The sequence below is a fragment of the Mixophyes fleayi genome, chromosome 6 (assembly GCF_038048845.1).
Source record: "Mixophyes fleayi isolate aMixFle1 chromosome 6, aMixFle1.hap1, whole genome shotgun sequence".
Classification (NCBI taxonomy): domain Eukaryota; kingdom Metazoa; phylum Chordata; class Amphibia; order Anura; family Limnodynastidae; genus Mixophyes; species Mixophyes fleayi.
The window spans coordinates 174,043,164-174,071,158 of record NC_134407.1 but is presented as its reverse complement, the minus strand read 5'-3'; the positions used below and the strand labels follow the sequence as shown (position 1 = coordinate 174,071,158).

At 40.3% G+C, this 27,995-nt stretch overlaps 2 protein-coding genes across 4 annotated transcripts; one reads left to right on the top strand and one right to left on the bottom strand.

Annotated features, from left to right (window-relative positions):
- Positions 1-99: 99 nt before the first annotated feature.
- DBF4B (DBF4B-CDC7 kinase regulatory subunit) lies at positions 100-22,063 on the bottom strand. 3 transcript variants are annotated; one of them, XM_075177321.1, is made up of 13 exons: positions 21,645-22,063; positions 16,449-16,489; positions 15,637-15,776; positions 15,132-15,266; positions 14,947-15,000; positions 14,781-14,841; positions 12,978-13,042; positions 12,848-12,884; positions 12,713-12,758; positions 12,449-12,568; positions 11,231-11,333; positions 11,040-11,149; positions 100-3,184 (listed from the first exon to the last, which is right to left on the bottom strand). In XM_075177321.1, the coding sequence occupies exons 2-13, from the start codon at positions 16,474-16,476 to the stop codon at positions 1,657-1,659; spliced, it is 2,427 nt and encodes an 808-aa protein (XP_075033422.1). In that variant the 5' UTR covers positions 16,477-16,489; positions 21,645-22,063; the 3' UTR covers positions 100-1,656. The 3 variants fall into 3 exon arrangements, with proteins under 3 accessions (XP_075033422.1, XP_075033423.1, XP_075033424.1); XM_075177322.1 differs by having other exon boundaries at positions 12,990-13,042; XM_075177323.1 differs by lacking the exons at positions 14,781-14,841; positions 14,947-15,000; positions 15,132-15,266; ... (1 more) ...; positions 16,449-16,489; positions 21,645-22,063 and adding an exon at positions 13,787-13,869.
- CCDC43 (coiled-coil domain containing 43) lies at positions 21,827-27,909 on the top strand. Its single transcript, XM_075177324.1, has 5 exons — positions 21,827-22,047; positions 24,326-24,416; positions 25,243-25,378; positions 26,471-26,526; positions 27,239-27,909. The coding sequence occupies exons 1-5, from the start codon at positions 21,868-21,870 to the stop codon at positions 27,424-27,426; spliced, it is 651 nt and encodes a 216-aa protein (XP_075033425.1). The 5' UTR covers positions 21,827-21,867; the 3' UTR covers positions 27,427-27,909.
- The last annotated feature ends 86 nt before the right edge of the window (positions 27,910-27,995 follow it).

Here is a 27,995-nt window from a genome sequence, read left to right as displayed (position 1 = left end):
TATATTACCACTTGTTTATAGCTATATAATACAAGACCTCATATCTATGTTTACTCTATGTGATTGTTATCTTGTGAAATGAGCAACCAAATGAAACAGTTTAAAAATATGAATAGTTTTTATTTTATGAGAATAAAAAAAAAAAAAATATTTACTAACAACTTCATACTGTGGAGGTAGAAATGTGAGGGTGACCATAATGGGGCATATAAAATATGCATTCACAGTATTACCCTGTACCTGTAGTCTGCACACAGCAGGCAGTCAGACTGAGGGCAGAATAAATATTCAGAAGAATACAGCCCATCAATTCACCAGGAACCAATGACCTTGCAGAGACAAGTAGAGAGTAAATGTCATTGGTTAGTGAATCAGAAGGACACATTCGCATGAATATTGATTCAGTCCACAAAATGTCTGCTGAATGGACGAGAGGTACACATTAATGATGATTGTGTCATATCAAGCTGGCAGAAGAAAACAAAATAAAAACAAACCTCAAATATGTATTTCTAACCTTGTATAAATTGTATTCAGACTACCTTGGTTTGACAAAATGGAATACAGCAAAGTGTTCATACATATATTTACACATAACACTATGCAGTTTAGTATTGGACCCACACTCCTTGTATGCTTTAAAGAATATACCCAATATCTGTGAGTTTCTCTTTTAAAAGTAAAAGGAATAAAAGAAAGCAAAATACAAAGATGAGAAATCCCTGCCTACCATGATTCAGCCAGGAGAGGACTATATAGAAAATAAGCTCAGTATGTTACCAAGACATGCTCTGTCCATTCCACAAAAGCAACCAGGTAGCACATCTGACTAAGATAGAAAAGCTTGACTCAGAGCAGTATAGCAGTGGTCACTATTAAATCATACTAACCCGGCTGATTAGCACATTAACTAACTCAAGACATGTAGCAGAAATGGGCTGTTCCATCTTTAAATAATTAAAACTTGGCTGCCTGGACTAGTGCAGTTTAGTTACTCTACTTTGTTTTAACTTATTAAAATAACTTATTAACATATCACCCAACAACCTTTTGATGATGACGTAACATGTAAACAACCGTGTTAAAGGGCCATTTCCTCAAAAAATCAATAGTGCCTTTATGCTTACGACATATACAAATCACTTAATAGGCAGTTTACTAATGTTTGTCCCAGATGGGAATCATCCTTTAGCCTATTGAAGAGATCTTGGTGAAGGTCCCTTTGTTTTACACATAGTGTTGATGACTGGCTAGTCATTAGGAGGTTGCATTCCTCGAGCTGAATGCCCATATTCTTATTGCTCTGCTGTCTGTGTAGGGACAAGATTTGTTAGAAGCATCTAGCACTTGGCAGGATCAGGAGACAGACATTTAAACTGCAGCCAGAACTTCTCCAAGCCATTAAGAGTCATTAAGATGCAGTTAAAAGCTGTGGGAAGAAGCAGAGGGCTCACCGACACATCCATCCCGGAAAGAGCAGAAAGGAGGGGAGCTAGAGACATATGAAAGATGTAGTGTAATGGACACAATGGAAGCAAAACAAATATAGACTAGAAAAAAAATAAGATCCAGCATTACAGAAGAGAAGGTAGATGTCAGGTAAACAGGTGGAGAGGTCACATGCTAAGATTTATTGGCAGAGATCACCTACTCCTGTCAGGATGCCACTTCATGAACATTAAGTTCATAAGAGGTGTATGACAGGGTCACAGTCTGTGTAGTGGTGGGAGACCCCAAAGATTTGTCATGGGCTAACACAGAGCACAGCTGTTTCGCATACCTGCTTTTGTCCAGATTGATCTGAGCTGTCCTCAGGTCTCCATAATGTATGTTCTGTTGAGGTATATTCTGCTGTGGAGAAAGAAACTGGGAATCCCAGTCTGAACCAGATGAGGCATTGTACTGCGCAAGCTTTGGATTAAAACAGGAAGTGGGGACAGTGGCTGTACCCTCTGTTATTTTATTGCAGTTCTTTCCTATACAGTCTGTAGACACAGACACTGGTGGCAATTGTCCAGTACTGGGTAACTGTCGAAAATCCCACACTGGCTGGCACTGGAAGGGCTGTCTTTTGGCTGGTGGGTGGCATGGAGACCAACAATGCTTACGTTTAACTCTGAACCAGTCTGTATTAACCAATTGTTGTTCCTGGTCATGTGGGCCAATCAAATTACCTGGAAATGCACTGCTGGGTGTGACCAATTCATGATCTGCTAAAGTTTGAAGCAAAGGAGTAGGTTGTGGTTGGTCTAGGGACAGACTGTTACTCAGCTCTGTATGCAACCCACATGGAGCATTCAGTAATGGCTCATTTTGGACATCCGTCAACAGTAGCCCTTGATGTACGTCAACTGCAGAATCAATTATTGAAATCACTGACACCCCTCCATCAGATTCGTTCTCCAGTGACTGCTGTGCTACAGTATCCAATGGCTGTAAAGAACTCATGTTGGTACACAACTTTTCACTGGGGGATCCTGCACAAAGTTTTTTGCATAATTCACCACCTGCAACCAATGGTGGTTCATCAGCCAGTAATTCAGTGCAGTGGTGAGCAGCAGAATGAATCATTTGTGGGTCTGCATCTGTGGCAGAAACACCTTCTCTTTGGGTTGGCTTGTTGTGCAATTCCTCAAACCCATCCATTGCCAGTGCACTGAGGGGATCTAGCAGGTTATTGAGAAACAGTTGAGGGCATAACTGTCCTGGAGTATCCAGCTCTGTATTTTCATCAATGACCTGAGCGGGAGGTTTAACCACTGACTGGACAGTGTATACGGAGGTCAGCCCTGTCTCATCTGTGTACCAAGAGACCTCTGTAACATGTCCAACATGGGAACCTGCTCCTGCCTCACAGCTCATTGCTATAGGCGCCTTGCAATGGATTTGTTCATTTGCTGTATCCTTTTCCCACCAGAGACCTACACTTGTTTCTACAGGTAGGTTCTCTAGAAAACCCACCTTGTGCTCTTCTGCAAAACTGGCCTCAATGTTTCCTAGTGGTGGTCCTTCAAGCAAACACTCATCATACGCCCCCACAGGATGTGTTGCACCATTTCCCAGAAGTAGTATCTTTGGTAAAGCCAGCTTGTGCTCCTCCTCAACAGGATGTTCCGCACCAGATAGAGGAAGCTCCTTAATACTACATGGGACATTACCGATATGTCGCTCTGCAGATTTCGACCTTAGGAGAGGGGAGGAACAATTAAAAAAAACACCACACAATTCTCATTTATTCTCTCTATGGATAATTATATAAATCCCAAATTACAGCCACTTATCGAGTGTCACTCTACTTCTCTTAAGTTCACCAGTTTTGTATTGTTCTGGCAATATATCAATTAAATTGCTGGTTATTGAAAATATACCAATAACTTAAAACAGAATTTAAAAAAAAAATTGACTGAACGTTGTCTTAAGTTAATAAACATTCTCGTGGACTAAAAAAAAAAAAATACCACAATATTGTTAATATTACTTCAAACGGTCTTATTCTTCATGGATAATTTGGTACTAGGATGGCACAGTTCTATTTGATATCCAACTTACTTTACTACTGTAAATATTGCAGTGACAATGCATGTACATTTGCAGAGAATTAAAAAGGTTCTTATTGCAAGAAGTTATGGCCACATGTCATACAGAACTAAACTGATGAAAGGTATATATATTACATCAAAGATAAATGCTTGTGTAATAGAAGTAACAAATGTGAACATTGGTACACAAATGTTTTGGTTTTAAAAGGCACAAGAGGGTTAAACACACTTCTTGCCTTACACATTACAATAAAACAAAGTCATTCAGGACATTCCCAATTCACATATCCCAAGCACATAGAATGCTACAGGTGTAGAATTACTGGTGAAGTCCTATTTCTGGATGCAAGTCGCCAGTGAGAGTCGTTGGGGCTGGGCTGAGAGCCAAGGGATGTGGATTATGGCCCGAGAGAGTTAAACGTCTACATTCTGCTTTTCTACTAGATCATTATTTTATTTAAATTTTTTAAATAAGGGACTTTTCGATTAAAGCTATGAGAAGGGATTTTTTTTGAAGAAGAAATTAAATCAGACTAAAATGCTGGAAAGTCACAATTCATCAACTATAATTACAGTAAAAGTGTAACACAAGTACACCAGCAAGTGTGACCAATATGCAGAATTTGTGATAATGCAGTAGTTATAATAGTGGATGGGGGCTATTGGTCTTTACATCTGGAAAGGAGACAGAGGACAATTTAAGAAAAACAGGTTAAAAAAATTAAAACAATTGCTATAAACCATAACAACCAGATATTTATTTTTTGAAACAACTGATTGTTATGGATTGAAGAATCTTTCTGTGCACTAGATTCATTAGGGGAAACCTATGAAAACCAGTGCACAAGACTGACAACTATTAGCATTTCTGCAACTGCCAAACTCTTTCCCATAATGCTTTGCTTGACAAAACTTCTCTGCCCTGTTTTAGTTTTGTGATGTTTGGTGCGCATCTCAACCTCCAACATTCTTTGTAAAAAGCAACAAAGGCACCAATCACATGGACTAAACAGTTTGTTCAAGAAACTGTAGTACATTTACAAATATTATCCTAGGCATGTGCAGGTATGCATCTATGAGACTGAAAGTGCAGCCAAACATGCTTGCTATTTAAGAGCATAAAATAAATTTTTATTTTAGCAGACGGAATAACCTACAATTGTTTGTTCTTAAAACCAAACTGATTAAATAATGAAACATTTGAAATTAGTAGCAAAGCTGGAAAGAGCAAATTTATAATTGGTATCAGAACTTGTTATTTAGGTAGCAATTTTTTCCAAAAGCGTGTTAGGATTACATATTCAACCTTTTGTTTTGAAAGTATTACTATACTATGAAACACTGAGATTTTTGTACTTGGCGTAAATTCCATTTAGCTTAACACAGTTGGGCGACACTGTTCACCATGGGTATTAGAGAGCGCTGTGTGGAGTAAGGCACTAAAAACTTATCTAGCCTACTCCTCTCGCCTCTGACTGAAACACGCCTGGACAAGGAAATCACCAGTAAAAAGGAAAGCTTCCAGAGTAACGGACTCCAAAAGGTTCAAACGACATCTTCTGCAATGTCGAGAGGACCAGGTTGAGGTCCCAAGGCGCCACCGGAGGGACAAAGGGTGGCTGATCATTGAGGACCCCTGAAGGAAAGGGTGGACGCCTGGCATCCGAGCCAGCCACCTCTGGAAATAGAGGGACAATGCCAAAACCTGGACCTTAAGGGATGCCAAATGCAATCCCTTGTTCAGACCCTCCTGAAGAAACGCTATCACCCTAGCCAAATGGAAGGAAGAAGTTGGTAACCCTTTCATTTCACACCAACCTATGTATGACTTCCAAATATGATGGCAATTCCTAGATGACGTTTGCTTTCTGGTCTGATCATTGTTTGGATGAATCTGTCCGAGAGGCCTGTGTCTAAGAATCAAGGCTTCAACCACCAGGGCGTTAAAGCCAACTGTGCTAGGTCTTGATGGAAGAACGGACCCTGGTTGAGAAGATCTTCTCGGACAGGGAGTCGCTAAGGTGGATGGCTTGGCATCTTCTTGCTCATGGCAAGAAGATCTGCATACCAAGACCTTCTTAGCTAGTCTGGAGCCAGAACAACAACTGGAACCTCCACGTTTCTGCCAAATGTACACCAGCCTGTACTTCCAGGAAACAGTCATGGTGTTTGCTAGAAACACCTAAGAATCCCTTGTCCTGGCACAATACTTCATGTACCTTGTGATTCAGCAGAGGCCATCATGTCGACCTCCAGCTGCCCTACCTGTGTACAGTTTGGGCGGACCATTCCCCTGGATGGAATGCATACCAACTCAAGTAGTCTGCCTCAACTGTCCACACCAGGTATGAAGACAGCCGAGATGGCCGGAACATGCTGTTCCACCCAAGTCATGATCCTAGCAGACTCATGGAAAGTTAACTTCTGAATCCTCCCTGGCGACTGATGTATGCCACCGTTGTCGAACTGAATCCGAATTGGTCTGTTCGGCAGCCTGTACTGCGTCTGGACCAAAACATTGATGACCACCTGTACCTCGAGGACATTGATGGGCATTCTCACCTCCAACAGAGTCCAGAGGCCCTGCAACCTGAGAACCATAGTCACCGCCTCCCAGCCTGAGAGGCTGACATCTGTGGTCACAATAGTCCACTCCCAAACTGAAAAGGGGCATCCCAAACTGAGATTCCTTGCCCTTAAGCACCACAGCAAGGATATGCAGGGTGCTGGCCACAGCTGGAAAAACTGTTTCAAAGTGGGGATTTGACCTTTTCCACTTGACGTTAATTTTGCAGAGACAAGTTTGGAGTCAAGCAAACTGTACTGCCTCAAAACAGGACATCACAAAACCACAAGGCTGAATCTGCTTTTGATCATCCAGATACGGCAAAACTGTCACACCCTGCTGATGTAAATGTGCTGCCATGACCTTCGTGAAGACCCTTGGCGCTGTGACCAGACCAAAGGGGAAGCCCTGAATTAGAAATGGTACTGGTCCACCGCAACTGAAGAAAGTTGTGGTAACCGGTCCATATTGGTATATGAAGATAAGCATCCTTGATTTCCAACGATGTCAGGAACTCGTCCTTTTCCATCGAATTGATGACCGAACATATGGATTCTTTACGGAAGCTGGGTACACTTGAGTGTTGAAGGATTTCAGGTTCAGAATGGGATGGAACGACAGATTTGGCTTTTTGCACAAGGAAGTTTTGAGTAATAACCCAACTCCCACTGTTCCTTTGGAACTGGAACAATTACTGCCGACGCAACCAGGGACTGAATATCTCCCTGAAGGGCCACTCTTCTGATCTCGTCTCGCAGAAGGGAAGTAAACCTGAAACACTGTCAAGGCATTCCCAAGTGTCTAATAAGTCCCCCCTCTCCTAGCACCCAGGCGCCTGTGGTAGAACTGAACCACTGGTCCTGAAAGACCAGTAGCCATGCTCCCATCACCGAAGCTCTAGGTGGGGGAAGGAGAGAATCATGAAGACTGTCAGTCGGCTTAGACCCGGTCCCTTTAAAGCCTGTTTACCTTCATCCCCCCCCTATACAGCACCATGTTATAGGGAACTACCGAACCTATTTGGAACCCCTGCTCAGGGAGTTGTGGATGGAGTAGACGCACTCATTTTCTCCCCGCAATATCGGACTCATATCTTGCTGCATCTGCTTACAAGCAGCATTATCCCACTGAACAGTGAGCGACTTATTTGTTTTTACCTTATTGGAACTATGTATATCTGCGTTTTTTTTTAAACGTATTTGTTGGACTTTTGGCTTACTGTGTTTTTGTGTTTGAGTTTTTGTTTTGTTTTAATATTTTGCCTTTACTCTCTGTTTTTTCTAATATATCTGGAAGATTCCCTTAGAATTACTTTCAAGGGTTTTATCGATACACTCTTATTTCCATCAGCATTAGTTCCAGATCATCATAATGGAGTTGTGATTTGTGATTCTAGATTTATTTACTGTTCCAGACCATTTATGGATTTTTTGTATATTCTGTATAATTTTTTCTGAAACACTCCCTTTTTCTCTGTCCATGATTAGATTATTTTGCATTTATCTACACACCTGCTACCTTATATTCTTTGTTATATTTATGTGCCAGGTAATACTTTTTTCTTGTCATTTTGTTAATAACACATCAGCACTGTTACCATTAACTCCAAATCCACTTCGTTTCGATCAATACAGGTTTTACAGAACTGGTCTTTTGACAAGGATTGGAGAGAAACTTTGCATACAAGTTACTATTTGCATTAATAATTTCCCCACTTGGAGTATGGTTGCATTGGGGTTTCTGCAATGTGACGGTGCACTCCGAGGCTATGCTCAATAAGCACTAGTTTATTACATCCATGCGTAGCAAAGCAGAGCAATACATTAGTTCTATGATCTCTACGTTCTTTGATTTGGAGCGGCTTCAACAATCCTAGCAATGTGGATGGTACAATGAAGTGTGTGCAAAATATTTTACATCCACTAACTTCTGTAAATATTTTGCAAATTGAGATATCAAAAATGGGATTTTTATACTTACATAAAATCCGTTTCTCTTAGTCCATTGGGGGACACCGGGGACATTGGGGTATAGCGTAGGACAGGGCGAACTGGCACTTTAACTTCTGTTAACTAAGCCATAGCTCCTCTCCCTCTATACCCCACTACCTGTCCAGCCTCAGTTTATGTTTAATCAAGCCCACAGAAAGCTGAGAGAGAGAACCAGGAAGAGAGAATAAAATTAACAAACAACATTCTCTTAAGACTAGATGTCAAACAGTAGGAGAAACTAGAGCGTTAAGGGTGGGCTCCTGGTGTCCCCCAATAGACTAAGAGAAACCAATTTTACGCAAGTATAAAAATCCCATTTTCTCTGTCTTCCTTGGGGGACACTGGGGACATCCCAAAGCTGCCCTATGGGAGGGAACGCTCAGAAGAAATTGCACGAAACACCTTTCTTCTAAAACTTGCATCATTGGATGCACATTCATTAAACTTGTAAAGGTTAGTGAATGTGTGTACAGACTACCACGTGGCCGCTTTAAACAGCTGTTCTCTGGAAGCACCATAGCGGGCCGCCCAGGAAACACTTACAGACTCTGTAGAGTGCGAGCTTAGATTATCTGGGAGAGGCTCCCCAGCCTTACTATAATATTTAACAGATAACAAGCTTAACCCAGCTAGCAATAATTCCTTTAGAAGCTAGCCTGCCTCTTTTGTGAGCATGATAGAAACTCAAAGATCGTCAGTCTTGAGCATCTTCTGAGACCACTGCACATAAATACGTAAGACTCTGACAACATTGAGAGAACGAATAGAAATATCGTTAACCTGAAGACATAAAATCATTCAGGGCCAGAATGACAATGTGTTGATTTAGATAAAAACCAGACAACCGTAGGAAGGAAGGAGGGCTTGTTTCGAAGAACTTCCCTGTTTTTATGTAGAACAAGAAGAGGAGACTTGCAAGATAAAAACAGCAAGCTCTGAAAACTGTGCGTGCCATAGAAATGGGCAAAACCGTTTGCTAGGATAAAAATTTGTATTTCACTGTATACAAAGGTTAAATAAGTGGATGCTGTAAAGCATTCAACACCAAATACAAATCCCATGGTGGTACCGGAAGAACATATGGAGGTTGTACATGGAGAACACCCTGAATGAAAGTTTGCACATAAGGAATGACAGCACGCTTTCTATGAAAGAAGAGCGAAAAGCTGACACCTGACCTTTAAGAAAATTAAGACGCAAACCTGCATCCAACCCATCTTGCAAGAACCTAAGAAACCTGGCCAAGCAAAAAGAAGTGGGATATCCCTTCTTTTCACACCAATCAATAAAAAATTTCCAAACTCGATAATAAATCCTTGCAGAGGCTGGTTTTCAAGCACAAAGCACCACAATCCTTAGCTCTTAGGATCATGGCTTCAACAGTCACGCCGTTAAGGCCAGATGTTGTAAACCTAGATGACAAAAGGTATCTTGAGTTAATATATCTGGGCGTAGCGGCAGCCACCACATCCGATCTCCCACCGATGTACATCGAACACGTCGATGTATCAGGCCCTCTGCGGCCAATTCGGCGCTATCAGAAGAACTGGAACACCCTCTCTCTACCTTTTTTTTTTCTTTTTTTAACACCCTTGGGAGCATAGCTACCGGTGGAAAAGGGAACATTAAGCAATACCTCCAAGGGACAGACATGGCGTCGACTGCGACAGCCATAGGATCTCTGCACGGGAGCAGAAGAGAAGAACCTTGTGGTTCATTCGAGATGCCATCAGGTCTACATTCGGGTGACCCCACCGCTCCCCCAACTGACGAAACACCTTAGGATGAAGGAACAATTTCTGCATAGCCAAGGGACTTTTGGTGCCACCCTGATGATTGAGGTATGCCACCGACGTGGCATGGTCTGACTGAATCGTTACTTGTCTTCCCTGCAGCAAGTGTTGCGCACTTGTAAGGGCATGAAAGACTGCTCACAGTTTCAAGACATTGATTGCAAACTTGGCTTCCTTTTGAGTACAAAAACCCTGAAAACAAGCATGAAGACAGACCGCCTCTAATCTCGAAGTCTGGCATCCTTTGTGATCAAAATCCAATTTTAAATTAATAAATTGCGTCCCGTGGCGAGAATCTGTTTATGTAACCACCAAAGAAGCGACTGACGCATCTGCGGAGAGAGGGGGAATACCTGGCCCGCCAGATTCAAATGGGATTTGTTTTTTGATATATAAATCAATGTGTTAGGCTATAACAAGCTTGGTAATTGTCATTTCCTTTGTTTGCTTCTTTAAGCTGCTATTAAGGATTTAATAATTTTTTATAATGTGACAATTTCCACAGTGCTATTGTGACTATTATGGCAACCAGTCACATGTTGTAGTGAACAGAGAGGCTTTGGAATGACCATCTGAGCTCTGTCTGCATTGCAAATTCCTCCCTCCTCTGCCTTCACATGAGATCCTGAGAGCTGCTAGCCTGTGCGAGATACTGGCAGCCATACTTATCTGCCCTCCAGAAAGAATTTGAAAAGTAGATAATGATTTGTTGGAGGACAGATACGCTGCGAGCTTAACAGGTACTCAAATTTAGATTATATATTAAACTAAACTGAAAAAAGCTAAAATATATGTTTTATATACAGCACCAAGTGTTCACAGATTACAGGTCTGTACTATTCACTCCGCAATATATCTTCCATCAACTTAGCTAGTTGTCTTGTGCTTAAAAAACAATTATTGACAAATGAACTCCCTTCCCCTAGGACCAAAATCCATTAGAAGCCTACATGCGTGCATAACATGAATATAAAAGAAAGGACTGTATAATTAGATTGCCGACACACTACAGGATGGTAAATGGCTCCAAGACTAGTGCTGCAACTTTAAGTCTATTAGGTCTTGGCTCAGTGGACAGAACTGGTAAAGTGTCTGGATAATGGACCATAGGAACAGGACATTGAGCACAGGGAAAGAACAAAGCACTTACTTGTAAGGCAACTCCATAAGGTCACAGATTATATGAGATGTGAGGTTATCGATGGCTCTGTAATTGGCAGCATCAAGAGCAAAAAAGCAGTGCTGCTCGCTAATCAGGTGCTGGAGAAAGTGAAAGGAAAAATCAATATATTTTTTTTTTTTTAAATCATATCTTGCCGACAGTCCATACTCTTTTCTTACCTCACTAAGCTTTGTGTATGCCACCTGACAACACTCACAGTATCCACTCTTCTCCCTGACATGTGGTCTCTTGCTCCTCTCCACCTCATCGTCCTCTTGCTCCCTGAAATCAGAGTGTTGTGGAAATAAGCATGTATCTCCATGAAACCCCATAACCTCACCCACTAATTGTATAGATGAGGGAAACGCTCTACCATGTTTTCAGTTCTTATAAACCAGTGTTTCATGGCTGTGAATTGTTTTACAAATATCACTAGGAAAAAAAAAAGCTTCATAAGTCAGCTCAAAACGGTCCTTAAGTTCACTAAAATACAGAATACATATTTTTTTTAAAAAAATGTATTACTTTTACTTTTTTTGCAGGAAAACATAGTGGGTGGTACAGAGGGGAAGACTGTTAGGATACAGGTGCACAATATCCATCTGAGCGAGAGGAATACATTGCTTTAGGAAGAATTAACTATACAATAGATAATATTACATTTCAACAGTACAGACATTGTCTGTAGGAGAGCGAACTTTGAAACAGTGGAAACAAGCTAAGGAATGGGGATCAAGGAGATGTGGGAGGGGGGGGGGGCAGGGATTAGACAAGGGGGTTGTTAGTAAAGGTAAATGGGGAAGTGGGAACCGGTTTGTAAACAAGGAGCTTTCAAGTTATCCAAAAGACTGATAGTGGCGAGCGGTGGGTTGTTAGTATAAAAACAATTTTTATACACAAACTGGGGAACCATAATTCAATCACAAATTGGCCTGCAAACCGAATCACCTGTTTCACTCATCCCTACAATTTTGCACACCCCACCCATATAATACTGCATTCTATAAACCAAGCCAGAGTAGGTTTGATTCTTACTTTGAAATGGCATTGGTCCTTTATGGGTGACCAAACAGCATCAAAATACCAACTTTAGTCATTGCTCAGAAAACTCACACATTACTTGTAGGATCTGTTTTGTTACTTGCTACAGATAATAGGGGTAGCTAAATGTAAGTGGATTTGTAATGACTTCTCTTTCCATTGTTGTTCCAATGGGTGCAATCAAAATACATTATATTATTTTATTGTCATTTGAGCCGTTACTGTTTTTTGCACTTTAACTGTACACACTGGAGACTTTGGATCACAGCTACTACTTTTTATTAACCCCTCACTACCTGGAATTTCTACTGCCTTAGGGTGGGTATAAATGTACATTGCAACTAAGACATGCTCACCCAGGGTCCCGCTCTTTAGGTGTACTGTTGGTACAGGCAGTCTCAAATGGGCTCCTGTCTGAAGAGATGAATGAAAACTCTGGGAAGCTGGAGAAGGAACACTGGAGAGGACGATATTTTCTGTGGAGATATAGGGGTTTTGACAACGTTAAAAATCGACACAAACAGGGAGGACATAATAGGAGACCAAGATGATAAGAGTAATAGTCCAAGACAGGGAGGAAGTAAACCCCCAGCTCAGCCAATTTTAAAATATTTACACACCGGCTCTGGTCCTCGATCTTCAGGAAGGGTCTCTTGAGTTTACCTACTGTGATACATGTAATGATAGAATGTCTGAGTCATTACAGAAATAAACAGGGAAAAGGTAGCCTGTAAAAGGGATATAGTTAGACCTACTTTTTAGTGTGCGTCTTCTACAATCAGATCCACTCTCCTAAAGATAAAACAAAGATTTTGTTTCAAGTAAGCCTCAATCTAAACTAACACTTTCTCATATCGTAGATGCTTAACAGACCAGCGAGCTTACCACACAACTCACCTCCGTGGTCTTCTTACTTCTGTGTGTGGGAAGCATAAGATAATCTAGAACCTCTGGGGAAGAACGGGTTAAGGAACAAAAACAAAAAGCACACCCATCATCATATCCTGCTCTAATCTATAAAAAAAAGTTAAATTACCAATACTGTACATTCTTTCAGTAATGAGAAGCATATAGTACCATCTAGAGGCTGTGAGGGAACATTGCACCCACCAGAGTCAAATGTTTGTTCTGCTCCACAGCTGACATTCTAGGATACAGAAAACAAAATGGAACCTATGACAATATACGGCTTTATTTTTACTTTATGTTAATGCTATATCTATAAATGTTTAGACTACTTTTTTTTTCTGTTTTTATAAGTACTGTAGTAATACCCCGTGAAATGCTGTGCAAGGAGGTGAATTTTCACCTTACCAGGCCAAGGCGATTCTTTTCACAAGTTTGATTCTTTGGATTCTCTAAACACCAGAGGGCTATCCATCAAAATAAAGATGACAACAGTATCTCTCAAGATAGCTTCCCTTTATTCAGGAGGAGGGCCCTTGGTATAAGTTTAGAAAGAACGTTACAATTTCTTAACTAGGTAATGTCAATTTAAAACTAGTCACATATTAAAAAAATTCACGTTCATAATACAAGTAAAACTTATTCTACTGGAACTCTGCATCCCGGACGGTTCTGTAAAAATAAATCATTAACCCTTTCATAAATAACTGCGTAACATTAGCATTTATCAAAATTGTCTGTACAAATAAACAACATTCGGATTCAATAACCCAACAATGTATAGATACAGATTTGTTAAGATAACTGTAAGGTAAAGGGTTGGGAATTGTCATTTTCAAAAGTCTGTCTTTTACTCTGTGGGGCTATTTGGCTGTATTGCTGGCCAGCCCAGCCTCAGCGGGTCACATGGCCAGCCCAGCCTCAGCGGGTCACATGGCCAGCCCAGCCTCAGCGGGTCACATGGCCAGCCCAGCCTCAGCGGGTCACATGGCCAGCCCAGCCTCAGCGGGTCACATGGCCAGCCAGAGCCCTCCCCCTTCTGTGCAGACTTCTAAAACCAATATTTTAACTGAGTTGCTAAACATTTTCTTCTATTGACAATTCGGTTAGAGAAAATTCCAAACACAACTGTTATAAAACTAAATACAATTACTATGAAATTATTTTGTTATTGGCCCAAAATACAATATTAAACTCAAAATCCAATGGCTTTACCCCAGTATATTTTAAAACACCACAAGTCACTTAATAGTATATGTGAGCAATGGCGTAGGTACCCCCACACACAATCAATTTCCATAAAAAAATTACAACAGATAATATAGGTAACTACAACAAATTATGCAGCGAGATAAATATAGCTGAGTGCACACATTTCTATATTTTTCCATCTATATACACCCCGGGGGTACTCTGAATTTGGTTGGGGTATGACACTGACTTTATTTAAAATTAAAATAAAGGGGGTTTTCTGGTTTTTATATTCCTTCACATAAAGAAGCCTTGCATTGGGCGATTAGATCACATTGTATCCTGATCGAATCACCACATTGACATAAATCAGCATTTAAATTGCTGTTACATTAAGAAAGCCATTGATCTAACCTTTTTATAATGTATAATGCCTAGACACTGGAACAATGTAGCTATGTTAAACTGAGAAAAGTATGCACACATTTGCTTTACCTTAATCCATCCAGATATTCACCAAATTTTAAAACAGCCACCCTGGCTCCGGACTTTTCTAAGACCACTTTATTCAAAGGCTGAAAAAAAGGATACCATCCACGTGGAGGATGCAAACACCCCAAGAACGGGCACTGCTCAGCACACTGCTACACTCCTGGGAAAGGGAGAGAACCGGATTGACACAAGGCAGTGAGGGACGGAGAGCGGGCATAAGGAGACATAAGTGAAGGGGTGAAGAGCAAGGAAGAAAGAATTATACCTGGTTTTGGATGACTTTCTTCAATAATTGCTTCCCACGGCTGCATGGAGTTGTCTAGGGGATAGAGGCAAGTAATGATCAATGGACGGGGGCAGGAGGTAAAAAGATTTTAATGACTGATGCAAAGGGAAGAATACATTACATCAGTACGTGATACTTGCCATTCCTACATTTTTGCCTCTTACCTCCATCTTTTTGGCAGTCTGACGTTCCAAGCGTCCTTCTCTTCTATCCCCCAGGTCCCCATTAACAATGACCGCAGCCTTTCTGTTTCTAGTCACCATATAATCAACATCTTTGCTCAGGAATCCCTCAATAACCTGTGAAGGAAGAAACACAGATGGGGCTTTGAGTAGTATTATCCAGACTTACTCCTGCTTGAAAGAAAGATGTCTAGCATTAGGCTCTATGTGGAACACACTAAATTGTGTTACAATGTTTTTACCATGATCATTGCAATGTTGAAATTAGCAGTAGAGTTCCTTAAAAAAAAACCACAAACAATAAATAACTAAATATCCACCTCATGTGACTGTAAGCTTGTACTGTCTGCAGAATGGCCATGATTCAGTCTACCTGTAGCACCAGATTCACTATTCTAGAGTGAAACTGTAGATTTTCCTCTGTATAAAACATCCAGATGTATCGCCAGAATTTCCAGCAAGCACCAGAAAAACTAATTTTACTCACCCCACCCATCTTGTAAATGGCTTTAGCAAGGAGCTGGGTCTGTTTGCTGTGGGGGAGATCCAAGTAGAACACCTTTCCGCTAATAGTGATGCTTTTCCGTCTATCCAATATTACGCCCCTCTCCTGGTGTAGATGACAACCTGCACACGTGAATACAAGGGTGCAATTTGTTTGTTTTGCCATAAAACCTCCTAGCACATCTCCATTTTCATTAACATGGCTTTCAAATTGGATTAACCAGAAAGTAAATAATGAACCAATTAAATATTTAACAGTGTGAGCATTGACTCCTCTGACAACAGGTCTGATTGAAACACATCAAGACAAGAATTAACAGGTGCGGGCAAATACTTTTGAAAAAATTTCATTATATATATATATATATATATATATATATATATATATATATATATATATATATATATATATATATATATATATATATATATATATATATATATATATAAAACTTTACAACTCCATTGGACTTTGATAAGTGTTTTCAAATAGGGAACATTGAGGTAATGGTACCAAGCCAGGTTTTCACTTCTCTGAAAGCAAAGAGTTACTATTACTCAAAAGGTGAAATATTACCATTGTGTTTCCTTAAACTGCTCCATGGCATCTGATACTAAGCTAGAAGGGAAGAGGAGACCAGCAGAAAGTATACAAGGCCAGCACCCTTCCTACAGGTGTCTTCTTGCTTTCCCCAAGTAGTGAAGATATTTCAGAGGAACTTATCCTTTAATACGTATACAATAAAAATGCAGCTCAAAGCACATGTTTTATAACTGTAATTAGGATAGACTTACCATCTGCCATAGGGTTCAGTGTGGCCATGACACCTGTGACACTTCAAAGAAAAACTTCAGTTAGTAAATAGTTATATGGAAACAGATCAGCCTTTTTATTCATCTGGATTTAGACATTTTCTTCCAACATTCTAGGATTCATCTAATTTCTTCTTTCAAACATCTTTAGCCTCCATCATATTACTCTTATTTTACTTTATGTTTACCGTTTATTTAGGTTTTTCCCTCTACTCGTATTTGAAGTTAATTTTTTTTCCTCTAACCTCCCACCTAACAATGTCCTTTCTTTATACCTTTACTACTACTTCCTGCCCCATCCCATTTATTTTCCTTTCCCTGTAATCTCTTATACACCCATTATGACTAGGTCTATCTCCCCTTGCACATTCACTCTTGTATGCTACAAAAGAAAGCATAGGGTAAGATTGACTATATCTGTCAGCTGCATTTATCCAAGGCAAGACGACAAAGAGTTTATTTTTTCTATACCCTGCCTATTACATCTGGCGTTTTATGCTTCATTTCTTGGTGTTATTGCAGTTAAGATTCTTGCGGCCATCAGTCAGTATGTGGCCCAGAAATTGATTGACAGTATACCAGGGTGAATTGCAGAGGTCTTCAAAAAAAAGGGTCAACACTGCAAATATTGACTCTTTGCATAAACTTAATGTAATTGTCAATAAAGGCCTTTATGAAATGCTTGTAATTTTACTTTAGTATACCATAGCAACATCTGACAAAAAGGTCTAAAAACACTGAAGCAGCAAACTTTGTGAAAACCAATACTTGTGTCATTCTCAAAACTTTTGGCCATGACTGTAGTACCCAAAAGAGAAAGGGAGGCTCCTATAACAAGAAATATGTATAGAGAACAAAATAGTCAAAATAAGAATCAGCTGAGCGATATTTCACAAGAGGAAAGTGATTAGAAACAGAATTAGCCAGAGTGAGCAATGAGAAAAAGTCTATTAATATAGAGAAGTTTCAAGACAGCAAGGAAAGCAATAGTATTGCAGATAACTTAAATGATAAAATGGGGAGGTAATAGAGTGAAGAAATACAGTTCATTATATGGAGAACTGATAAATAATAATCGCAATTAGATTGATTTTAGTCTGGGAAAGAGAAGTGACAGAAAGAGTACCATGCCAAGTGAACCAAAGCAAGTTACCATAACATTTTTTGTACCTTTATTCTCTGCACACATTTAGTACTGTATGAAATGGTCTCAAACCTAAAATTATATACTTTTCATCTCATTTTGATTTCTCTCAATGTAAAAATGTCAAAATTCCAAGAGGCATTTAGCATTTGAGAGTATACAGAATCTAGTTCTCCCAGGATTCTCGGGATTGAGATTTTTCAACAACCCCCACCCTTCCTCCCCAACAACACATTTTGTTCAGAATGTACTGGGCCTTAATTTGAAATATGTATAGCGATTAAGAAACGGGACATCCCTTTGCAGTCTATTACAGGGATCCAAAAAGTACAAACGGTTTGATTGTTGTTCTAATGAGAGGACTGAGGTTTGTCCTGCAAGCCAAAAGAGTAGTTTCTTGAGAAGACTAAAAGACTAAACTGATGACAGCCTCATTCTCTTTTCTATATTCTGGAATATTTTCTTTTAAATAATTGAGATACGCAGATTACTGTTAAGCTATAAAAGTGTGTTTTCAGTGTTAGTTCATATAAGGTGTAAAATTTCTCCAGATGCGATATGCAACGATTTTACCAAAGGAATTCCAGTACCAATGCTCTGCCAGCTGCGCTGCAGTTCTTGCCAATGTGATAGGCCAGGAGGGCCATTCACAGTAACCCTGATCTGAAGGCAAGAGGTCAGGGGTACACTAGCGAGAGGGCACGTTCTAGATGCCACTAAGGACACTAGTTTCAAAGCCTATCAACCATCCGCATAACCCCTTCACCTCCTCCACTCACACTCTCCCCTTGCCACATCTGGCTCCCCTTGTGCCTGTTCTGTTTTCCCTCCCTTAGGATGTAAGCTCACATGAGCAGGGCCCCCTCCCTTCCTGTTCTTCTGCTCTGTGTTTATTGCATCAACCAGCCTGGAGGTTCTGAAGTACTGGTATTTTTTGTTTATTGTTTTGTACCGTTTCACCCTGTATAGTGTACGGCGCTGCGGAAATCTTGTGGCGCCTAACAAATAAAGGATAATAATAGTGGTGGCAGCAGCAAAATCCCTTTTCTACTGCAGTTAGAGGGCGCATTTGAGAGAAAGAAAGGGGACGGTGGCAAGGCCGACCCCAGCAACACACAGACAGGGTGACACAGGAGGTCCGTCCAGTCACAACTATCATCTCCTCTTACAATTTGTCTATCAGACGTTCCTTTAGCTGATCTGTACATGGACGGTTGTTGCATTCTTCTAAACGGCACTCTGGAGTTGCAGGTGTACACATTATATTTTGGTAGTTATATTTTACAATCACTCAGATTTAGACGTCTATATCATTGGTTTCTAGTCGGAGGCAGTAAGAATAATTGTGTATCACACAAAACATCCTGCTGATGGTATTTATGAAGCCAGGGTTCTTTGGCGAGCCCCCTCCCCTAACAAACCAACTAAGACCTCCTTCACCGGCATCTTAAATTGGGTCATATCGCAGTCCCCGTTACACAGGTTAAGGCAGAAGAAATCTGATTTCTCCTGCTTTAATCCCTTGATAAATTAAAAACAAAGCTGTGATGGCCATTCTCTAGACTAAACAGCTCTTTCTCCAGATTTTGGCTCAACACAGTCAAAAATAGACCCCTTAATCTGTCATCCAATACCATCTCCTTACTTTGCTCACTATTATAAATTTACCATTATGATGGGTGGTACAGGTACACACAGAAAGTGCAAAAGTTGCATTCCCAAGACAATACATTTAGTACATTATAAACATGAATATGATCATTTTCTCCGTAAAATTCTGAACATTTTTTTTTTTAATTGAAATATGTCAATCCAAGCATTTAAAAAACTATATTTTTGTATATTTGAGTATGCCCAAAAAATGTGGATTTATTAAATTGCAAAACCCTTCGAAATCAAAACTAATGAGTAAAAAAAAAAAATCAAATTCAAAATATATAGTCAGCATTGACGGGGCAATAAATATACAGAGATCCAAGGTAAAAAAAGCATTGAAAAGTGGATCAGTTAATGTAGAATAACACAGAGAAGAAGTGCAGGTGTGAGCAACAGATATGGATAATAAGGAGCAGGCGAGATGGCTACATGAGAGTCCTCCGACAACAGAGAAAGCTTCCCAAAAGGAGGTCAAGATTGTCCAGCTACCATCACCAGAAGGACACTCACCAGCATCTATTTGATAGAAATTCCAGAGTCATCGGGAACAGATCAGTAGCAACACTTAATGACTCCGTAATACACTCACAAAAACAGTCGATAGCACAAATGCTGGCGTGAAGAAATCCATCAAAACATGGTTACCCAGACAATTAGGCAACAATTAGTAACCAGAAGCTAGAACACCCATCACACGTAACAGGGGTGTTACATCCTGTTATAGCCTGCTGTTAGGAACAATAATAAAAAAAAAAAACTTATAATTGTTGAGGATAATTTCTTAACCATAAGACAACTATTGCCCCTAATTGACTATTGAACCCTTTGCAGAAAAATAGTTTTGTTAATTAATTGTTAGCCAAGAGGCAACTTTACTTAATATTTATGGTAAAAAGTATAATTTATAGGTTTATATAAATATAATTTATAGACCTGGTTAGAGTACCAAATATGTACTTGATAATTTATAAGCTTTGCACTTTTGCCAATTCCCTGTATTTACTCATCAGGGTGTATTCAATTGACCGCAAGTTGGTTTTTTTCCCCCCGCAGCGTTAAAAATAATAATAATAATAATAATAATAATAATAATAATAATAATAAAAATATAACAGGTGGGTATTTAACTGCTATAGCGACCGTTTTTAGTTAATGCAGTGTTAAAACTCGTGCAATACTTTTTCCGCGGCGGGAAACGCCAACAATTGAATATGCCTCTAAAGAGCATATTCAAGTGTTGGCAATTTCCGCTGCGGAAAAAATATTACCATTATTACGGTAATACTAAGCTAGATTTCAGCTCGCCGCTCCCTGAAATCCAGTGTGAAATTTACTGTAATAACGGTATTTACGCGCACTATTACCGTAATAGTGCGCGTGTCGCGTTACTTTAGGCAGTAACGCCAACAATTGAATATGCCCCTTAGTGTCAGCTGTCATCTATATAAACAAGAGGGATCTGAAGAAAGATGGCAGAGGTTTATAAATGTCTTTAGTAGCACTCCCATTCCAAAATATAGCTACAATATAAATAAAATGTAATAGCATTTGAAATACACAACTTATGGTCATCACTTTTTGGGGCCTCATGTATAGCCCTACATGGATAATCTATCCTTTATATCATCACCATCATTTATTTATATAGCACCACTAATTCCACAGCGCTGTACAGAGAACTCAATCATATCAGTCCCTGCCCCATTAGGGATTACAGTCTAAACTCCCTAACATACTCAGGTTAATTGACTGCTAACAAATTGACCTACCAGTATGTTTTTGGAGTATGGGAGGAAACCGGAGCACCAGGAGGAAACCCACACAAACACAGGGAGAACATACAAACTCCACACTGATAAGGCCATGGTCAGGAATTGAACTCATGACCCCAGTGCTGTAAGGCAGAAGCGCTAACCACTAAGCCAGAGTATAGGTCTGCTTCCTAAAGTAATAGAATAGCATCTGACCCATGTATCTATGTACATTTAAGTGAGGTAAAGCTGTTCTGATTCATTAGGCATGTCAAGAATACAAGAAAAATATGTTAGTTGCTAAATCCATTGTTGAGCTCTTCCATGTATATCAGAATACGGACAAGAGAAATGTTTTAACGTCAGTAAATTTACTTACAGCTCTTATTTTCACCAATACTACAAACAAGGTCCATAGACTTCCACCTGCTGTGATGCTACAATCCCTACAGATTCGATAACAGCCTGGGACTTGTAGTTCCACAACAGATGAAGGTTACGCAGCTCAGTGAGAAGTCATACACATCCTGAGATTTGTGATTGCTCAGAGGACTATACTCTGCTATATCTTATTCCCCCGTATTACATATTCTCGTTATGTACAACCGTTCAGCAGTTTCTACTCACGCAGTCTCAGCGCTGCCTCCTCTGTATAAATTTCTTTTTCAGCCAAGGTTTTTAAAATTTGACACTCCCGCCAGAGGCTCTGGACGGAAAGCCAACTTAACCAAAAATAACATTTCACAAACCGGGCCGTAGCTCGGCGCATGCGTATTATAGTCTCGTCGCTCTCCTGGTAGAGTAGAGCGTAGCTCCCCCCCTAGGGCAGGACTCTTGTCCAGACTGGAAGATGGCGGCGCCCAACGACCAGGTGGTAGCCGGTGATTTCGGGTCATGGCTGGATCAGCGGCTAGAAGCGCTGGGGATGGATCCAGAGGTGTATCCGGCGTATATTCAGGGAGTGCTGCGAGAGGAGGACAATCCTGAGGAGAGGGATGAGGCACTGAGTGGGATCCTGGCTGCCTTCCTGGTGAGAGTAACTTCACATTGGCTGAAACATGGGCAGTGGGCAGGGGACACATTTGCCTTCTTTCGAGGGACGACAGTGACCAGAAATTACAGCGTACACATATCATGCTGACATCGGTCTCCTGTTACCCGTTACTGGGGCTTCCTTATTAGAAAACACTATACATTGGATGATACTTTTCGTCTCACTTCAAGAAGTGAAAGATAAAGCAGGCTTGTGCATCCCGTGGCTCTCCTGTTGTTCTGGAACAACACGTCCTGGCATGCTTTACTAACCTGGATGTTATAGTTACACAGCAGCTGGAGAGACCCAGGTTTCCTATTTCAGATATAAGGTATATAATCTGTTTATATGGCATTAAACCAAGGATTATGCTACCTCTGTGAAATGTTAAGAGCTATACCATGCCCAAGGGCTATGTACCAAGAAGTCTTACTTATTTTCTTAGTATGTCCGTACATAGTACAGAGGGTTTTTTGTCAGTGTAATTAGATCACGCCCAAATAAATACTTATACATAAGCACCTTTTCAAACACTTGGAAGTGGTTAAAAGGGAGACACATACACTATAATTTTAGCTTTTGTTGGGTGGGGGCTGGCATGATGACTTCACACAAAGTGGTTGATATTGTGTAGTATATGCAGAGAGAAGGAAAGGATTGCATCTGTTTTCCGTTTTAATTTGTAGTAGCAAAAGTAAAGGAAGCTGAAAAAAAAATGCATTCTCAGCACCCTGTTAATGAAAATTTGCAGTTTTTATTTTAACCCTGCTCTATTTGTGTCGCAGTTAAGAACAACATGTAACCTGTTTTTTGACATCCCATGTTAAGCCACAACCTTGTTATGATATGGGGTCGTCAAGTAGGCCAATGTACACCTAGTTAGCTGCAAATTATTGCATGTACAGCCGGTTGACATCTGTTAATCCCAATTTAAATCTTTCAGTGTGTTATCAGATGTTGAGGGGGGGGGGGGGGGGGGTTAGAAGTGCTCGTTAGATGACCACATCTGACTGCATTAATGTAGCTCTGTCAGATGCTGATGTTGGGCCCCAATGCTAAACATCTAGGGGCACATTTATCAAGCCTCGGCAAAACTGATAAATAGTTATCAATCCTTATCGCATGGATAAGGATTGATCTATTTCTCAAATTTATCAAAGACGCATCACAGAAACAGCAGTTCCGAAAAACTGCTGTTTCTGTGATAAAAAAAAAATCACACTTGCCCCCCTCTTCGGGACGCGGCGTCTCCGGATCTCCTACTGGTCCTCTTTGTTCCTCTTCTTCCTTCAATTGCGCATGTGCAGTTCTCTATCGTTGCAGTGAGTGACAGGGAGGGATCATGTGATCCCTCCACACATGCGCTGTCCAGCTCTGCTCTTCGGAGCAGAGCTGACAGCATTGGATTTTTTCAATTTTGATAATGTACGCCAGCTTCAGCTGGCGTACATTAGCATGACAAGTTCACAAGAAAAATGTTTTTCCGGGACTTAGATTGCGGCCAGAGCAGTCACCATCCAGTTGAATGGTGACTGCTCGCGAAAACGATCAGGAGTGTAAAGCAGCAGATATCCTTGATATCTGCTGCGATGCACCTTTAATATATTTGTGGAGGGCACATCGGGACCTGATTTCCACGGTAAGTGCACGATAGTGCACTACCGTGATTTCTTAAATATGCCCCCTAGACTGTTCAGTTTTGGCCATATCTGACAAGAAATCTGGCTGCTGTATTAGTCTGGCTGAGCAGCCAGGTTAGCTAGTTTATGGCACATTGTGACCCAGTGTATTGAATTTAGTGGTTGTATCCTTTATTTAACTGCACAGTGTTAACTACATTAACTGTTCTATATTTTAGCTCTAGGAATTGTTGAGTCCCTAGCGCTAAAATACATGGACACACAAAGCACCTGTGCGACATTAGCCTTTAAAAGTTTCAATTCCAACGCCACACTGGTAATAATTAAATATTCCATCCATCAAGCTCTTAACATCTCACAGATGTCTTAAATATTTGAATAGTCACTTTATAGCACCTCTCTTTATGTCAATGACTTCACTGAATACTTTGTATTTTACTTGAGGGCCCTTTGAGTACATCCACCTATCTGACAAATCACTATTTCTCATTAAAATAACCCAAATATGCTCTATCTTTCTTTGTCCATAGTGTACCTTGTTTCTTTCAAGCAGACAAGACATTTTTCACTATATTATCTCTTACTACCATGTCTGGAAGATTGTTCAAAAAAAACTCTTCTTTTTTTGCTGCCAGGAAGAAGACTCCATTGAGGATGTGTGTCTAGAGATTGTTACCAAGTGGCGTGAAGCTCAGGAAGCAGCAGCAGCACTGACAAAACCAGAAGGTTAACATTTCACTCCTGACTCCTCGTCCTCTAGTGTTCCCATGAAGTGTTTAATGTAGTTAATATTAGTATTGATTGTGCTGATGCTTCAGATATTTTTATGTATCTCACACGCCACTCCTGTCTCTCTGTATCATGTTTCACATGTCTGACAGTTTCCTAAATAGTATTTATAAATGCATCCAAGTTGGACGCAACATAAATGGGTGGCAGTAGAGAGCTAGGATGTACTAGTAATTGACAATAAACATTATTTAATTGAAGCATTTTCTCATACATTATTCAAAAATAACAATTTTGTGTTTCTGTTATTGACTACAGAATTTCCTGATTTAACCCCCAAATTCATATTAGCTATGTAGAGTTGGGTCACCATATTCATATTAAAAAAAGGGATTGAGTGCTCATCTATACCCTAGTTTTTTACCTCCACAACTTCCCATGCAGAGTCAGTAGATGTGAACATTAGACAGTGGGCAGTTTTTGATTGCTGGTTGCTGCTCCACATGTGCTTACACAACTTGTGATAAATTATACAAGTAAATGACATTAATAGGGAATATTTGTGGTTCTTGTCTGACTTGTTTGTAGGTGGTAGTAAGCTTGTGAGTAGAGCCTTCTTACCTTTTTATCTGTCTGTTAATACCCAGCCTTGTTTTATTACTGTGATTGTCCCCAATTACAAAACAATGTGGAGTATGCTGTCACTATTTAAAATAATAAATGTTAATGATAACAATTCTGTTCATTGCAATTTAAAATGGATTGTTCCATTACTTATGAACAGTTGCTTTCATGAGTGGTAATGCGGTCTTTTATTGTCTAGATGAGGTGGAAGCTCTCGCCAGCATGATAGAGAAACAAGCACAAATTGTGGTAAGGCCCAAAGAGGTGTCTGGAGAGGAGCAGAAGAGAAAGGCTGCCCTCCTGGCACAGTACGCCAATGTTACAGATGAAGAAGAATATCCTTTAAATCTTCACCTATGCGCCCGTATGACTACACATACTTTAATGGATCTTTTGCAACAGGTAACCTGCAGCTGTTCAGCTGTTGTGGAGCTAACTATAAGACTGCATGGTCTGCCAGCCAGAGACTCTTGCATTAAAGCATCATTAATGGGGCATGATGCCAAGATTCCTGGTGTTCCACAGCACCTTATCTTCACTTTCTGTAGGCATCTAGGTAATACAAAGTTTAGGTGATTCATACTGGAGAATGTAGATGGTGTCCCCAATGGACCTCAGCTGGTCTGGGGTCAGCTGGTGTGGGGAGCTTTGCGTGTACAAGGAAGGTAATACATTACATTATGAGTAAAACCAACTAGAAGGTGCAATTTTGCACCTTTGCAAAACCATATTGTGCTGCAAGGGGGAGAGGTAAATATAATATGTGCAGAACATTAGCACCCCTTGCATTGCAACATGGTTTGTCCAAGTGCACAACTCCTAACACCAAATGAGGCCCATATAGTTTATTTTATATAGCACTCAGTTCAGATGAGTAATACTGGAGTGCTGTTCAAGTCTTCATACAATTATTATTTATTTATAAGGCATCACGGATTCCGTAGCGCCGGTTACGGAAACAAGTAACATATAGATGAGGTAATACACATAAGTAGCACAGATGAATGTGAGTAATGCTAAGGGGACTAACACAAGAGTGCAGCAAGAGACGTGACCTTGCAACTTACTTTTATAGAGCAAGGCTTTCCAGTAGGCAGCAGTTGAAGCTGTTTTTGGCCCACAGCTTCCCTTACGACCGCCATAGGTTCTATTGTGTATCAGTGCTAAATAGTATTTGTTTTGCAATTGCACTTATAACCTGCGTGAGGCCCTCTTCATGTAAATACTTGGACAGCAGCGTCTAGGCATATATAGGTCTATAATAGCTTGTGACTTATAAGGAGCAATGTATCTTCCCAAACAGCAATACTGGGAAGTTTGAATTGTATGTTGGCTGTAACTGACTCTTCAATTTGACTCTGTATACTTTTATGTCACCAATGAAAATCTTTCATTGTAGATCTTATTATTTCCTTAATTAGACATACTGCAGATGAAGGTGAAGAAATGGCCAATTCTGCTACTGCCCAGAGCTCTGAGAAATGTATCCTATTTAATATAGAAATTATCATATATCACATGTCTACATGGTTCTATCTAATAATGTTACATGTTGGGTTTTTTAGTATCTAATCTACCCCTTTCACGTCATTTAGTTCTATTGTGTCCTGTCAGTGCCCCCACTAATATCAGACCTATAATCTAGGGTAGGTAATCCCTGACATTTCCGTCTGAAACCTTACATCTGTTTCTTTTTCTTTCCCCTCCCCGTGTCCATACCTTTTGTCTGTCTCTCCTTGTGGACGTTTTCTGACTCGCGTGTGTGTGTGTACATGGTAAATTGTTTGACATTGTATTTTGTTTCTTTCAGCTCCCTATGTGCTATTCTAATGTGATATTCTTTTTTTCTCTAAGCAAATCAATATGTAGTTATATTAATTTCATATTTAGAAATGTCCTTCTTTACTTGGCCTTCCCCATGCAGCAAACTTGCAAAAACTGATCACACTTTGTGACTGCAGCATAGAGCGTGAGTCTGTCTATGCCTTTCCATAGTGCTCAGTAGGAGAGTGGTGGAGGGACACTCTCTCACTGCACTGCGAGCACAGGGTGTGATCTGCTTCGGGCTTTAGTTAACAGGAGGGAGGTGTTTGCATGGAGTGGCCAGTTTAGAAACGGTGGAGTTCTTATTTAATAAAAAAAAGAATCTTTTCCGTTAAATACTGATACCATTTCGACCTTTAACTGGAGTTCAGCACTCTTCAAGAACACCAACCTGGTGGACCTTCTCAATGCCAAGAAACATGAAAGAGATAATATGCGGGAGGCATCGCAGAAGAAAAAAGAACAAGACAAGCAGCAGCGGGAGAAGGACAAACAAGCCAAGCAAGAGCGTAAAGAAAAGGAGAAGAAGCGCACACAAAAGGGAGAGCGCAAGCGATAAGTTGGCTGTGCAACAGACTTTATCACAGGTGGGGTGGATGGATGGCTGTATTGGACATAACTTCTATAATGAAATTACAGGAGTCTTCCTGGTGAACCAATAGTGGTAAGGTCCTTCAGAATTGAGTCCATGTCTTATTTCTGGTGGATCCTGCATCCAAACAAGATTAACTGGTATTGCCAAATCATGCAGGAGGTATATTTTGCTGTGGAAGCAAAAGGAAAATGCCAAGTAAAGTAATTTACATCATAAAGTGATGATTGTTAATAAATCCTGAGATTGAACTGGTATTGTTTTCACCCTCTCCTGGCAAGACCTAGCTGGAGCATGAACAGTACAGCCATCAGCTCACAGGGCACACCTTGACCAGCAGAACGGATGGGGGTGGTGACAGGTTCAACAGTGGGCCCCCTCACCTCAGCACTGAAAATATATTTATACATTTGTAAATTAGATCAAATAAAACACCGCCTGGCACACTGACAGTTGTGAATTGACAAGCTGTTACTTTAGCAACGCAAGTAATGAAGCTTGCACAACAATAGAGCTTATGTATCAATATAATACCT

What these genes read in the sequence shown, in the direction of transcription:
- DBF4B (XM_075177321.1), bottom strand. Translation starts at nt 16,476, where the DNA reads ATGGCCACACTGAACCCTATGGCAGATG. An exon ending in AGAAAGTCATCCAAAACCAG is followed by an intron (nt 14,842 to 14,946) that starts GTATAATTCTTT and finishes TCCCTTTCCCAG; the next exon opens with GAGTGTAGCAGTGTGCTGAG. An exon ending in TAGAAGACGCACACTAAAAA is followed by an intron (nt 12,759 to 12,847) that starts GTAGGTCTAACT and finishes CATGTATCACAG; the next exon opens with TAGGTAAACTCAAGAGACCC.
- CCDC43 (XM_075177324.1), top strand. Translation starts at nt 21,868, where the DNA reads ATGGCGGCGCCCAACGACCAGGTGGTAGCCGGTGATTTCGGGTCATGG. An exon ending in AGCACTGACAAAACCAGAAG is followed by an intron (nt 24,417 to 25,242) that starts GTTAACATTTCA and finishes TTTATTGTCTAG; the next exon opens with ATGAGGTGGAAGCTCTCGCC. An exon ending in TGCCCAGAGCTCTGAGAAAT is followed by an intron (nt 26,527 to 27,238) that starts GTATCCTATTTA and finishes ACTGGAGTTCAG; the next exon opens with CACTCTTCAAGAACACCAAC.